General features: G+C 40.7%; 1 protein-coding gene across 2 annotated transcripts in view; it reads left to right on the top strand.

Annotated features, from left to right (window-relative positions):
* The window catches only part of LOC116989023 (S-adenosyl-L-methionine-dependent tRNA 4-demethylwyosine synthase TYW1-like), a 116,201-nt gene that overhangs the window by 19,730 nt on the left and 81,027 nt on the right, over positions 1-15,444 (top strand). For both annotated transcript variants that reach the window (XM_033046148.1, XM_033046147.1), the window contains exon 8: positions 493-616. In XM_033046148.1, the coding sequence (XP_032902039.1) occupies positions 493-616 (124 nt within the window). The remainder of the gene's footprint in view (positions 1-492; positions 617-15,444) is intronic.

Raw genomic sequence — 15,444 nt, forward strand, 5'->3', positions numbered from 1 at the left:
TGTTTTATTTTTGCATCGTACTGGTGATTCTTCTGTAATATCTAATATCTTAAATCTGTGTATTTATTCCATGGTTATGAGCAGTGATTTATTGTTATCCTTTCTGCCAGTCTTTCTGGATTATCATGGATAATATCTAGATTGTATTTGGACTGAAGTCCAGTGCTGAAATTATTCTGTCAGGCACAATAGCAACTTTGAATGTCATTTTTTAAGGGGGAATTTAACTCATGGGAATTAACCCATCAAAACAGTAATTGAAAAGACAAAACAGTTGCTTGTGGCCAGACATTGATGCTGATGGAAATCAATAAGGCTAAGGATTTTATTCTACATACTTCATAAGATACATGTTGCATGTACTTAAGAAGATAGATGTACTCCTGTTTTCAATTCCCAAAATGCCCATTGTCTTTCGTATCGTGTTGCATGGTGGAAGATTTATTTTGTAACCTGTGATATTTCTTAATTCTGCTCCCTATGTTCTTACAGAAGGAGGAAGTGAACAAAGAAACCGCAAAGCTCAAATTGTCCAAGCGTGCCCTACGGAAGAAAGTAATGGAAGAACCAAGAGAAATGATCACACCAGCACTTAGGAAGGCACTCACAAAGCAAGGTATGATTCAGTAAGAAGTTACCTCTGGTTGGCCATAGATTGATATTTTGTTTTTCCACACAAATAGCTTATAGTTTTGTTAAATCATCCATAGAAAATGCATTCTGTACAAAAAATATTAACCGTAGTATTTGTGGTTGGTCCTGTCTACCTTCTATTTGCCTTTTCTGTCGTTTTGCTTCCATCCCTCACTCGTTTTCCCTCTTGCACATATTTGCATGTCCCTTCTTCAACAAATATGTTCTTAATACAAAATAACGGCCAAAATTCTTGAAATTCTTGACGCATACAGCTTTGCATTATGGTAAATATAGATATGAGCTGGTTTCTAAGAATGCAACTCTCTCATAATGTGGGCGTTGCCTAGAAATCGTCTAGTCATACAATCATAGAATCATGCAGCACAGAAATGGGCCTTTCAGCTCAACTCTTCCATGCCAACCAGGTTTTATAACTGAGCTAGCTTTACTAGCGTTTGGCCAATATCCCTCTAAAGATCACCTATTCATGTATGAGTCTAAATGTCTTTTAACCACCACCATTAATTATACCTACCCGTCGAGCTGCCATCGGTAGGTCATTCCATATATGCACCACCATCTATGTAAAAAAAAAATTGCGTGCCAGGCCTTTTTTACCTTGAGTAAAAGAATATGACCATGTCTCTCATGAATTTATACATATTATTGTCACATCACAGACTATCAAGAGTTTCCTTATAATTCAAGCTATCAGGTCTTGGTAACATCCTGAATCTATCCAGCTTAATGACATCCTTCCTATAACAGAACAACCAGATCTAAACACATTACTCCAAGTGTGGTCTCATGGGTAGGATGCAGTTCCAACTCCTGTACTCAATACCCATTACCAGTGAAAGCAAATGTGCCAAACACCTTTTCCATGACGTGTCCCTCCGTGTTGCATTTTTCAGGGAACTGTGTACTTCTACCCAAGGTCTCTCTGCTCTATAATACTCTCCAGGGTCCTAACAGTTTAGTTTAGTTTAGTTTAGAGATACAGCACACTGAATCTGAGCATACCAACACTAGCCCTCCAACCCACTGAATCTGAGCCTACCAACACTAGTTCTATCCTAGTTACTAGGAACAATTTACAAAAGCCAATTAACCTACAAACCAGCACGTCTTCGGAATGTGGGTGAAAACCAGAGCACCCGGAGAAAACCCATGGGGTCACAGGGCGAATGTACAAACTTTGTACAGACAGCATCCATAGTCAGGATCGAACCCGGATCTCTGGCGCTGTAAGGCAGCAGCTCTGCCACTGTGCCACTGTGCCACTGTGTCGCCCCCAATCTATGTAGACTTGCTATGTGAGTCTTGCTCTAGCTTGACACACTAAATTGCATCATCCCACCATTGACAGGGTTAAATTCCATTTGCCATTCCTTGGCCAACCTTCCTGACCGATCCAGAACCGTTTGGAAACTTATGGAGGCCCTCCTTTCCTCCCACTATACCACCAATTGTGGTGTCATCTACAAATGTACTTATCCCTACAAATTAACTACATTGTCATCCAAATCATTGATATAGATGGCAAATAACAGTGGAGCCAGTACAGATTCTTGCAGCATGGCACTGGTCACAGGCCTCCAATCAATAAAACAGCCCTCCAATACCCTGTAACCCCTTCCAATAAGTAAGTTTTGAATCCAGTTGGCGTTCATCCTGGATCCGATGTTAACTAACCTGGATTAACCTTGCATGCAAAACATTTCTAAAGTCCATATAGATAACTTTCACTGCCGTGCCCATTGTAAATCATCTTAATGACCTCTTCAAAAATCTCATCAGAATTGTGAGACATGATAACTCACGCACAAAACCATGCTGACTAACCCTAACCAATTCTAACTTATCCAAGTGCTGGTAGATCATGTCCCTCAGAATCCCCTCCAGTCTCTTACCCACGACTGATGTTAGGCTCATCGGCTGTAGTTCCCTGGCTTGTCCCTGCAGCCCTGCTTAAATAAAGGTGCAATGTTAGCCAACCTCCAGTCTTCTGGTACCTCTCTTGTTGCTAAAGATGAGGCAATTATCTGCTGTGGCCCTCGCAAGTTCTTCCCTAATTTCCCAAGGATAATCTGGCCCTGGGATTTTATCCAATTTAATATTCTTTAAGACTATTAGCACTTCCTCTTTTGTAATCCAAACTCATCAATCACCACTCATTTCCCTCAATTTCTTTGCTCCATTCCTCCTGAGTAAATACAGTTGAGAAGTATACATTTAATATCCGTATTATGTCTTGTGTATTGCACCATAAAAAAGTTTCAAATCCCACAAGACTCGTTGAAACATTAGTCATTTGTTTGATTGTAAATGGATATGCAAAAGTGTTCTCTTATTACAAGAAAATACGGAGCTTTTAATATCCATATAAAGATCGTGCTAAGATATTCAGTTAAGGATTGTGCCTTACACAAATATTGAGAACGTACTCAACATTGAAAAAGCACTTTGCCTTATTAACGCATATTTTATCAGCAGGCTTGCTGAAATTGAGCAAGTTATTAAGTGTAAATCTTACAAGGCAGTATTTTTTTATTATTTCTTCGTTGATTTAATATGTTAATGGACAATAGTATAACTTTATTAAACCCGGAACTGTGGATGATTTTTTACTTTTAGTCAGTTTCACAGATGATTAAAGATGAAGGAGCTCATTTGGTGTATTTTAGCTATTATTAAAACCTATGAATTTCATGACATACCCTGGTATTTATTGAACTATTCTATGTGTCTTGGCAGTACAACTCTTGTCATTCTGTGGATATCTAGATACTGACATTTGTCTGCAACATGACTTTTGATTGTCTGTCCATATTTCTTTGATTATTAATAATCAATTATTAATAATCAGTTATTTATAGTTTAATCGTTGGGCATTATTTTGTTAATCATTTCCACTGATTAATCTGAATGCCTCATTAATCTTAAAAATGGTAATTTTCCTGTTAGTCCAGTTCTTTGAGACACATGCATCATCCTCTGTAGCACTTCCAGGTAAAGCAGCAATTCAGTTGCACTTCTTCCAGTTTTGTGTACAGATATTTATAGATTTTTGCCATAATGTCAATGACTCTTTGGGGTATTTACAAAGACAAATACTCCAAGTACGTTACTCCCCAGCCATAATAATACACTACTAAGGTACTCAAAATGTTATTCCCTCTGCCTTTTCAATTTACAACATTTTGATTCACAAAATGTTTTTAGGAAGTCAACTGTTTTGTAAATTGTGGATCCATAGAACATAGAAACATGGAAAGTAGGTGCAGGTGTAAGCCATTTGGCCCTTTGAGCCAGCTCCACCATTCAATATGATCATGGCTGATCACCCAAAATCAGTACCCCGTTCCTGCTTTTTCTCCTTATCCCTTGATTCCGTTAAACCTAAGAGCTATATCCAACTCGCTCTTGAAAACATCCAGTGAATTGGCCTCCATTGCCTTCTTTGGCAGAGAATTCCACAGATTCACAACTCTCTGGGTGAAAAAGGTTTTTCTCATCTCAGTCCTAAATGGCCTACCAATTGTTCTTAAACTGTGACCCCTGGTTCTGGACTCCCCCAACATTGGGAACATTTTTCCTATATCTAGCCTTTCAAATATCTTAAGAATTTTATATGTTTCCATAAGATCCTCTCTCATCCTAAATTCCAGTGAATATTAGCCCAGTTGATCCATTCCCTCTATTACATTGGATGCTTCTGATATGGACTTTTCTACATGGAGAAGCCAAATGTCGATTTGGTTGAATGCTTTGCAGAACATCTCTGTTTAGCTTGCAAAGGTGACCCTGAGCTTTCAGTTGTCTGCCACTTTAATTTGCTAATCCACTCTCACTCTGACCTCTGGTTTTGACCTCATACTGTTTAAGTAACGTGCAAAGTAAGCACAACAAACAGCATCTCATCCTCCTCCTAAGCATATTGCACCCCTCAGGACTGAATTAATCAATTTAAGGTAGCCATCCTTTCCTGTGTCAATCAGTATAGGCCTGTTTAAGGCAAGGTCATCCACAAGTATCATGAACTCTGTTTTTCTCTTCTCATGGCATTGCCCGTGCAACTGCAGAACATGTAACACCTACTCTTTGACCTCTTGACTTTCTAACATTGAGGGAACCAAACAATTCTTCCAGGTGATGCAGAGCATAGCAGTTGCTGGAAATCTGAAATGATAGAAAATGCTGGGAATACGCAGCAATTAGATTTTCCTTGACTTTTTCAATATATCCATTGTTGTCCTTTTACTTTCGATTTCTAGCAACCATTATGTTCTGAATCTCACCTTCGCAGCATTGTTTACTTTGTTTTCTCTCCTCTGCTTCACTCATGTCCCTTTTGTTACAGTCCTTCCAGTCCCCCACTTCTTTCCAACCCAAAACCCATTTCCAGTTCTGAAGGAAGATCATCGGCTGAATCATTAACTTTGTTTCTCTCTCCACAGATGCTGACTGTTCTGCTGAGTATTTTCCATCTTTTCTGTGTTGGTGTATGATCACTCTTGGATTTTATCTTTGCTGTCGCTTGCCTAAGTATGCTCCCATGTTTACTTGTAATTCACAAGAATTTATCTCTGTATTGAGTGGCATATACTGTATTCTTATTTTGCCAATTTTCAGATATCGTTGCGGCTGTTATAATGGAACACCAATGCAGAAATTTGGGACAAGCCTATATTTTCACCTCTGATTATTTCTTCCATATTTTCATACTTTTAATCCTTCCATGTTACAGTTGTATGAGTCAATGCCCATTCCTAATAATTTAGAAAATTAATCTCTATCAGTTCTATTAATCAGTTCTAAAGATATTTCCTACAGGTTTGATTCTTTGCCTGTCCTGTTTTGGGGAATGGAGTTATGTATCCCTGTCATAGAGGAATAAGGAAGTAACAAAAAACGGACAAAGGAAGCTAGTGTGGTGTGTAATCATAGGTTCCGCTATTTCCAGTTGAATTAAGGTCCCTGCAAGCATTGACCTGATGTAATCACACAGTCCATCAGCACATGAATCGGTTATTTGCCCATTCCCACATTAATTATCAACAAATTGAGTGCTCCGACTTGTTTGTAGGCATCTCAGGTTATCTGAATTTGCTTGGGATAATTCTCATTTTCTAGCTGTTCGGATAGAATCCAGTTTATCTCTGAAAGTTTGGTTTGCTGAAATGTTTACCAACACTTGCAATGGAGGTGATCAAGGGAGCAAAAGTTGACTCGAGGAACTGCAGATGCTGGATTCCGGAGTAGGAGGGTCCCGACCCGAATTGTCGCGTTTACATGTCCTCCAGAGATGTTGCCTGACCCACTGAGTTACTCCAGCACTTTGTGAATGAGGTGCAGGGACGTGTATCAATAGTCCTAGTATCAATCGTTATATAGCGTGGAAAAAGGCTCTTCAGCCCAACTTGCCCACACTGACCAACATGTCCCATCTGCACTCGTCCCACCTCTCTGCGTTTGACCCATATCCCTCTAAACCTGTCCTAATGTACCTAACTATTTCTTAAATGTTTCTTAAGCCACTGAGAAATTCCACCAACTGTTTTCAGGCAGCATGAGAAATAACCTATGTCGATTTGGTTAACACAAAGTGCTGGAGTAACTGAGCGGGTCAGGCAGCATCTCTGGAGAAATTTGATAGGGAATGTTTCGGGTCGGGACCCTTCTGCAGACTGATTGTAGACGCGGGAGACTGGAAGCAAGAAAAGATCAGGACAAATCAGGGCCGGTAACAGGTAACCTCAGGCAGAGTGGTTCTCTGATAGGTCAGTTGTTGGCTCTGGACAGTGTGATCCCAAGAGGGATACATCATTGCAAACGGTGGAGCTGGTTAATCAATGTTTAGTAGAGGAAGGAGGGGAGGGGACCTAAAATTAGAAAGTTCAACATTCATAATGCTGGGTTGTAAGCTACCCAAGCGAAATATGAAATATGTCTATTTGGTGTTTTTTATTCAATTTTACTTTTAGACTATTGCAGCCATTTTCGTTCCATGGGCTTGTGTTTTTATGTGAAGCCTTTACATGGTATGTTATGGACTTCATGTCCCTCTCTGTATTCAAAACAAAATTATCACGCAAGGCATGTTTTTTCCTAAAAAATCAACATTGCCTTTTTCCAGTCAATCCACATCTGTCCTATGTCACTGGTAATTATTTCTCTGATTGCTCCTAGAATTTTCCCCACCATCGCTCAACTACCACCTCTGACTCCCACCAAGCCAATTTTGTATCCAGTTGACTAGCTCACCCTAGATCTCATGTGATCTAACCTTATGGACTAGCGTATCACGCGAGACCTCGACCATTACTCGTTAATCTAATAATGCGGGGAAGACTATGGCCAGGGCCTCTCCGTTTTTTGTATTTTGGGGATGCATTCCATCTCAGAGTGCTAGAGGTCACTGTGAATGCATGGTACTGCGATCATTTTGTGAATGCTACATCTTACTGCTACAGTGCTCCAGGGAGGAATTGTTTAGAATGCTGATCGAGCAGGCTGCTTTGTCCTCTATAGTGCCTAAGCTGCACTCGTCCAAGCAGGTGGAAAGTATTTATACTCCTGACATGCTTTGTAGATAAGTCAGTCACTGAAGAATATCTGACCTCCGATTTGTCCTTCATTCGTTTTTGTTCAGTTGTTGATCTCTATTTGTGTTTCTAATATCATAGGAGCATACTCACAGAAACAGGTCTTTTGGCTCACCATATCAATGTTGACCATCAAGTACCTATCTGTACTAATTCCATTTACCTGCTCTAGTGCCTTTTGCGTCTTCTATTATTGTAAATGTGACCATAATATGATGCCATGTAGCAAGTGATTGATTGAGTTGGCCAGTGCTTGCCACTTGTGTGGCTTGAACATTATTAGTCACGCACTAGCCAAAGCCTGAGCATTGTTCAGGTCCAGCTGCAGATGGGCTTCCAACTCCTTCATGATCTAAGGAATGAATAGAACTAGATACTGGATGTTTCTCGGAGAACATCCCACTTTTCTTCAGTGGTGCAGATTTCCACTTTTCGCAGTTGCGCAGCTGGTAGATCTGCCGAGAGGCTCCAGACATCTGCCACCAGCTCCGGAGACCTGGGTTCGATTCTCACCTTGGGTGCTGTCTAGACAGTAAATGTAGACATTTAAGCCCTGTTCTTGAAAGTTCTCTGGTATGTCCAAAATGCTGGACAAAAACTAACAAGCTGACTCTACCCATTCAGATTGCTGTCAACCCAATAACAAAGAGATGGAAGTAAATACAAAGTACCATTACTTTAGATGTACTCGCCAACAAACTGCACATGGATGCATTTGTTTAGGTTTCACCAAGTGCTGCAATTGCTCCCCATTTATCAAGATTTGCAAGACCTCTTTAAACATTTTTTTTTACCATTATCCATTATTGTCTGGTTTCTGATTTAATTATTTAAACAACATTTCTTGATCTCTATTTGTAGATCTGCTGCAAAAGACAGTCTTTTAGATCAGAAAAGTTAAGTGGTCAGCTTTCACATGTAAGAGCTCCATTTAAAACAGCAGAGAAGGAGGGTGGGGGGAAGATGGGAGCCATAGTGGAAAGCCTCATCTTGGGAGCAGATGCAGCAGAGACAGTCATTGAGAGTAAGGGATGACAGATGGAGGCCTGGTGTTCATCAGTGGGGTCAAGGGGCATGTAAGAGGAGGTGTCCCAAGTTCCTGGCCTGGCCTCAGCACGTAAGTGTGCCAGACTACAATGGCACCTCCCTTGTCAATGGGTTTGATGACAATATTGGTATTGGTGTTGAGTGAGCAGACGGCTGCACGTTTGGAGGGGGTGAGATTGTAGTGGGTGAGGGGAGTGGAAAATTTGAGATGGTCGATGTCATGGCACCAATTGGAGATGAAAGGGTCAAGAGGGAGTAGAAGGCCAGCAAGGGGAGCCCAGGTGGAGGAGGAATGTTGGAGATAGGAGAAGAGGTCGTCATTGGGAGATGTGGATTCCTTGCCTGAAAAATAGGCAAGTGATGGGAGAAGAGCTCAACGTCTTGGCTGGATCAGAACACGTGTAGTGTTGGCACAGGGGTACAAGGAGAAGGCCTCTGCTGAGGACAGATCATTCAGCATTGTAGAAGGGGAGGTTGGGAGGGGAGAATGATGAAAACATGACAAGGTTTGGGGCTGGGGTCAGGCGCAGTGTCTGAGGAGGGCAGAGAAGACATGAAATTTGCGTGACATTTTAAGACCTTTCAAGAGGCTCCATAATAAATCACTAATTTACCTTAATAATTTTAAATTATTTGGAAGTTCTTATCTAGAAGGTATCATGTTAAATTGCTTAGATTATGGCACAATAAAATAAAGCATTTAGCACCAAGCCACATACTTATCTGACAGTGATTAATGCGTTTCATTTTCTGGCGCCGACATCCCTCATGATGACAAAAATTCATCAAAAGTATAAATTCACAGTGAGAGTACATGCACTGACCTCTCAACCTTGTTAATTATGGAAATAAATGACATTTTCGCATCGGCCTGGCTTTGCAGCATCTTTGAGCTGTTTATCTCTCGTATGATTATGAATTAAAATGAGTTGAGATTGATACAAGAACAAATGAGTTATGATAGTTGCTCGCATGATTGAAAGCACACCTGCAACCTATCATTGCTACTGAGATATTTTTTGCTTCTACCAGAATATTTTGCATGTTTGTGAACTAAAATATCACAATCTGCTAACAGCTGTTTAATGTTGCCTTATAATGTATTCCTTTCAAGACTTGCAATCAATCCTTTAGAATGTGGAGTATTTTCTTTTGCATTTCGCAATGATTGATTTTTATTTCCTTTGTATTTTTGCCATTAATATCATTAAGTTCCATCTACTGAAAGGTTGTTAAGGTTCACTAATCTGTTGCTGTGTGATTATTCATCCTTCACTAAATGTTTCCAGTCAGTGTGAAGCTGTTATCAACAAAGTTGCATAAATACTAGGTTTAATTTCAAGGGCACCTTGAGTCTAAAACAAACTACTGTTATAATGTTGATATATTGGAACAGGCTAATGTTACCTTGAAATGAAAATTGAGTGTTGAGAATTTTTTTTAAAAAGGTAGTAAAATGATTCCAGTGACCGGCTCCAAGTCAGGGACTTGCAGAGATACATATGGAATCATAGTTATAATAGGATCAAAGGAGATCCTTAGGGCCATCAGGTCTGTGCTAGCTCAGCCGGGCAGGCAGCATCACTGGAGGGAAGGAATGGGTGACTTCATTTTAAAGGTAATTGTTTTCTTTTTCAACATTCAGTGAAAAATGCCATGGCCCAGCATAACGTTCTCAGTATTAAAGGACAGATGCCTATCTCTACACTGCATACTTTAAACTTAAGGTAAAGGAAGATTTTAACTACTTAATGCAGCCTGAAGTAAATCTATGGAATGGACATCCAGGAAGCAGTGGAGCAGCTAGTGTGGTAGAAATATTTGAGGACCGTTTAGATAAGTGGGTGTTGAGGGTTACTTTGAAACTGGGCTCAGTTTCTTTTCCGGTGTTGTGGATGCCAAAGTTGTTGTTGCATCCTATAACATCAAACATCTGTTCCACATTATGGATGTGCTAGTTTTCCCTTGTTTGTCTTGACATTTTTGTTCATTGTTTCTACATCTTCTGCCTCTCTTCCTTGTGGCTAATACCAGGTCAAAATCCACTGATATGAAGCGATCCTTCCACAAAATCCACTGATATAAGGACTTCAACGAGAGGACACCTTCCCACCTCTCCTTATCTACACCCTTCTTTTCACCTTTTCACTACTAGCCTTTGTCACATACCCCCCCCCACACCTGATCAGACTTTGTCTCTTTTTCAGTTTTCTCCCCCCACCACACACAGAAGATCCAAAATATCACCTATCCATATTCCCTCCCCAGATGCTGCCTGACCTGCTGAATTCCTTCAGCACTTTGTGTTTTGCTCAAGATTCCAGCATCTATAGAGTCGTGTGTGCCCATCCATCACTAAGCTTACCTGCTGCTTGCCCCTGATTTTCTTCCGTTTACAAAATAAATATCCACATCTCTCTATCTAATTAAATGTTTTGCCTGTCAGTTATCCGTGGGATATGGGAAATGTCTGGTGCGCAAAGCATGCCAATTAGCCCTATTGTTATGTTGATTAAAATCCGCCAGTTAAATGATCTATGATAATTGGTTTTAAAGTTCTAATCAAAAACCTCTAACTATATAAAGAAACGGATCATAAATGTCTTCATAAAAAGAGACTTTTAGTGAAAACACAACCTATTGGAAAAACCATCAATCTTCGCAACTATGTAATCAGGTCCTGACAAGCGACTGATGCGTTTTCACTTCCAAGTACAATGTGCAAATAAAAGCGACATTTAAAGCACAAATATATTAGAAAATAATACATCAAACTTGCCACTAAATTTACTCAAATATGAGGAAAATCTGCAAATGCTGAAAATTCAAATCAAGTCTGTAAAAGGAAACAATGGGCTCAGTAATGTACACTACATTATATTACTATATTACACAAAACAACTTTTGCCTGTTTCACAATTCCCTTAAATATGTTTAACATGTTGAATGGTCTTCTGCTTGATTCCTTACGTATATTGCCCACCCCTCACCTTGCATGTGTAAAACTTAAAATAAATCTTTCTCACCTGCTGGCTATCATATTAAAGGCAGCTAGCTTGTCTCAGTGTATGAAGCTGCAAATACTGAACCACCATCATTTATAACTATGTTAACTTTGTTGCTTGTGAAAAACGATTATGATTATGAGACGGAGGATAGGGAGGGTATTACTTGAAGTTAGGGAATTCAATGTTCATATTGTTCATCTCCACCACATCTACACCCAAGATGAGGCTTTCCGCTCTGCGACATCCAAGATATCCTTTCATTCAGTAAACATGGTAGACCCTCTGGCTGTTGAGGATGGAGCCTCACCCACATGTCCTCTGTGTCCCGCAACTCTGCTCCTTCCTCCAGATAGAACAAGGATTGAGATGCCCAGGTCTTCACTTTTCATCCCACCAGCATCTAACATCTCATTCTTCAACATTTCCGCTACTTTCAACATGATCCCATCACCAGCCACATCTTCCTGTCCCCAACTCTTTCCACTTCCCGTAGATACCAATCTCTCCACAACTCCTAGCTTCTCTCTTCCCTTCCCACCTAAGGTGTCCCTTCCCCTGGCATTTCCTCTGCAACCATTTGAGATGTAACATCTGTTATTCCCCCCCCCCCCCCCCCCCCACCTCTTCTCTGTGCTCCTTTCAGGTGTATCCTTTCTCCCATTCCCCTCCCCTCCCCATCCCCTTCTACTCATATCCCTTCCTCTGGCTTCACAATTTACTCCTCTCCTCTCCTTATCTTGTATCATTTTGGTTTATTCTCATCTCCGGCCTTTGTTCACCCATCAGACAATTTACCCCCCCACCTGTATTCACCAATCATTTTCCGGACCTCTTCTCAGTATTATTCCCCTCTCTCACCCTTTCCCCTCCACCCCAGTAAATTAGATTGAAGAATGGTCCTGACCTGAAATGTCACCTCTCTGTGTCAGGGATGTTATTTGACATGCTGAGTTACTCCAGCACTTTTTGTTGTAAACCAGTATCTGTAGTTCCTTGAGTCTAAATGATGGTGTAATAAATTGACAGACATCTGGAAACTTAGGGTTACTCTTGCAGATTGAAAACATCTTATCTGCTTTTCATTCCTCCAACAAAGAGAGAACCCCATTGTTATAATCAAATACAATACACTAGAATTATTCTGTTGGTTTTGAGAACTTAGTGTGTAAAATGTCAGTCATCTGTGTAAACGTATCATGAAAAGACACAAGGTGCTGGAGTAACAGCGAGTCTGGCAGCATCTCTGGAGAACATGGATAGTCAGAATCAGTCTGAAGAAGGCTCCGGTCCCGAAATGTCACCTATCGTAGTTCTCCAGAGATGCCGCCTGACCCTCTAAGTTATTCCAGCACTTTGTATCTTTTTTTGGTAAACTAGCTTCTGTGGTTCCTTCTTTCTACATTTTAAACACATCATTTGGTTAGTTTGAATAACTATGAATCATTATGCTAAGTGGTTTGAGCCTGTATAATCAGTGCACAACTGCGGCTAACTAAAGGCGATCTTTGTCAACATAGGTGTGTTGTGAGGAGTTCAATTAGCGATTGTACTTGTAACTTTAATAAAAGACTGGATACAACAGAAATAGGTTGTAGGCAGGTTATCAACATTTTCTATTTTTTACCTCTGCCTCTTCATTTCAACACAATTTGGAAGCAAGTTATGAACAATATTAATATTCTTGTTCAAAGATTGTGAAAGGATTTCTTTTTTGTAACAAGCTGGTTTTATTAATTGGATTTTAAATAAAAACAATATAAATGAGCATAGTGACCCCAGAGACTAATCCCTTTTAGAGTGGTTTTGTGAAGCAGGTATATTAGTCACAAATGATACGTTGGTAACTGAATACCAGCTATGAAATTTAGATCTTGATCAAGATAATTCTGTTTAACATTCTTTGCTCACATTGTGGTTGATGATGGAGTAAATTATATAGGACGTAAACATTGCCTACATAGCTTTGCCTTGTAGCTCACAGTGACATATTTTCATTGTTTTGATTGATTAATTGATTGAAAGATGCAGTTTGGAAACAGGCCCTTTGACCCACCAAGTCCAAGATGATCATCATTCGCCCATTCACGCTAGTTCTATGAGGTCAATTAACCTACAAACCCGCATATATTTTTGGGATGCGGGAGCACCCTTGAAAACCCACATGGCGATAGAGAGAATGTGTAAACTCCATATTTATAGCATCTGAAGTCAGGAGCAAACCAGGCTCTCTGGAACTGTAGGCAGCAGTTCTACCAGCTGCGCATCTGTGCCGCCATTGATAATCATCTTATTTGTGAAATATTTCAGTGATAACTATTTCAGTTTAGTGAGACTGTGTACTTCTATAGGATTTAGGTTTAATCTTTTAAAATTTAGCTCTACTGAATTGTTAATGCTGGTGTTTCCCTCCAGGAAAATTATCAAGTATTTCAGATTTCCCAGATGTGCACTGTTCACATTGAAAACTTGTCTTGTTACAGATTTTAATGATTCTTCATTTCCACATCATTGACAGTTATTGTATATGCCTCAACTGACTGTTATTGAGACAGAGCATGCGATTATACTGTCTTGGTTTGAGATTGTTTGTCAAACAGGCTGCTTTCAGGCTTAATTGAATTTTCCTTTAAAAACAGTGTCTGCTTAAGAGGTTACAGCTATTGCTGACTACTCATTAGCTTGTTTTAGTATTATACGGCACTAATATTATGCTCTTTTAGCCATTTTAAGCATATTTTACAGTTTATGTATTTGGATGCGTTAATTAGAACTGTGACAACCAGACATTAGTCTTGGGTTCAGTTGCCATAGATGTACAGTGTTTAAGTTGACCCTATTCAATTGAATAAGCAATTTCTTGGGTAATGGTTGAATTAAATACTCTGTTTCTCACAGGTTTTATATTGAAGAACAGCCTTTTAATTTGAACTATTTATTTACTGTTATGTTTCCCTTCAGAGCATTGTGCTTTGCGGTTCCCAAGCGGTCAGATTTTTCAAAAGATACGTAGTGAAATAATAAGTGCTGCAAAATGCTGGAGTAACTCAGCGGGACAGGCAGCATCTCTTGAGAGAAGGAATGGGTGACGTTTCGGGACGAGACTCTTCTTCAGACTGATGTCGGGAGTGGGCGGGACATGTAATTCGAGACAGTAAGACTTGTGGGAGAACTGGGGAGGGAGAGGGGATGGAGAGAGGGAAAGCAAGGGCTATTTGAAGTTAAGAGGTTAATGTTCATGCTGCTGGGGTGTAAGCTATCCAAGCAAAATATGTGGTGCTGTTCCTCCAACTTGCGCTGGGCCTCACTCTGACAATGGAGGAGGCCCAGGACAGAAAGGTCAGATTGGGAATGGGAGGGGGAGTTAAAGTGCTGAGCAGCTGGGAGATGAGGTAGTTTAAGGTGGACTGAGCGGAGGTGTTCAGTGAAACGATCGCCGAGCCTGCACTTGATCTCGCCGATGTACAGAAGTTGACACCTGGAACAGCGGATACAGTAGATGAGGTTGCAAGAGGTACAAGTGAACCTGTGCCTCACCTGAAAAGACTGTCGGGGTCCTTGGATGGAGTCGAGGTGGGAGGTAATGGGACAGATGTTGCATCTCCTGCTGTTGCAGGGGAAAGTACCTGGGGAGGGGGTGGTTTGGGTGGGAAGGGAGTTTCGGACCAGGGAGTTGTGGTGGGAACGGCCTCTGCGAAAAGCAGAAAGGGGTGGGGATGGGAAGATGTGGCCAGTAATGGGATCCCGTTGGAGGTGGCGAAAATGTTGGAGGATTATATGCTGTATGTGACGGCTGATGGGGTGGAAGGTGAGGACAAGGGGGACTCTGTCCAAGTTGCAAATGGGCGGGAGGGGGAGCAAGAGCGGAGCTACGGGATATCGAGGAGACCCTAATGAGAGCCGCATCTATAATGAAGAGGGGAACTCTCGTTTCCTAAAGAATGGGGACTTCTCCGATGATCTAGTATGGGAAAACCTCATCCTGGGCGCAGATGCAGCGTAGACGGAGGAATTGGAAGTAGGGGATAGAGTCTTTACAGGAAGCAGGATGGGAAGAAGTGTAGTCTAGATAGCTATGGGAGTCAGTAGGTTTATAGTAGATGTTGGTCAATACTCTATCTCCTGTGATGGAGATGGTGAGATCCAGA

Source organism: Amblyraja radiata, chromosome 28 (genome assembly GCF_010909765.2).
Source record: "Amblyraja radiata isolate CabotCenter1 chromosome 28, sAmbRad1.1.pri, whole genome shotgun sequence".
NCBI lineage: Eukaryota > Metazoa > Chordata > Chondrichthyes > Rajiformes > Rajidae > Amblyraja > Amblyraja radiata.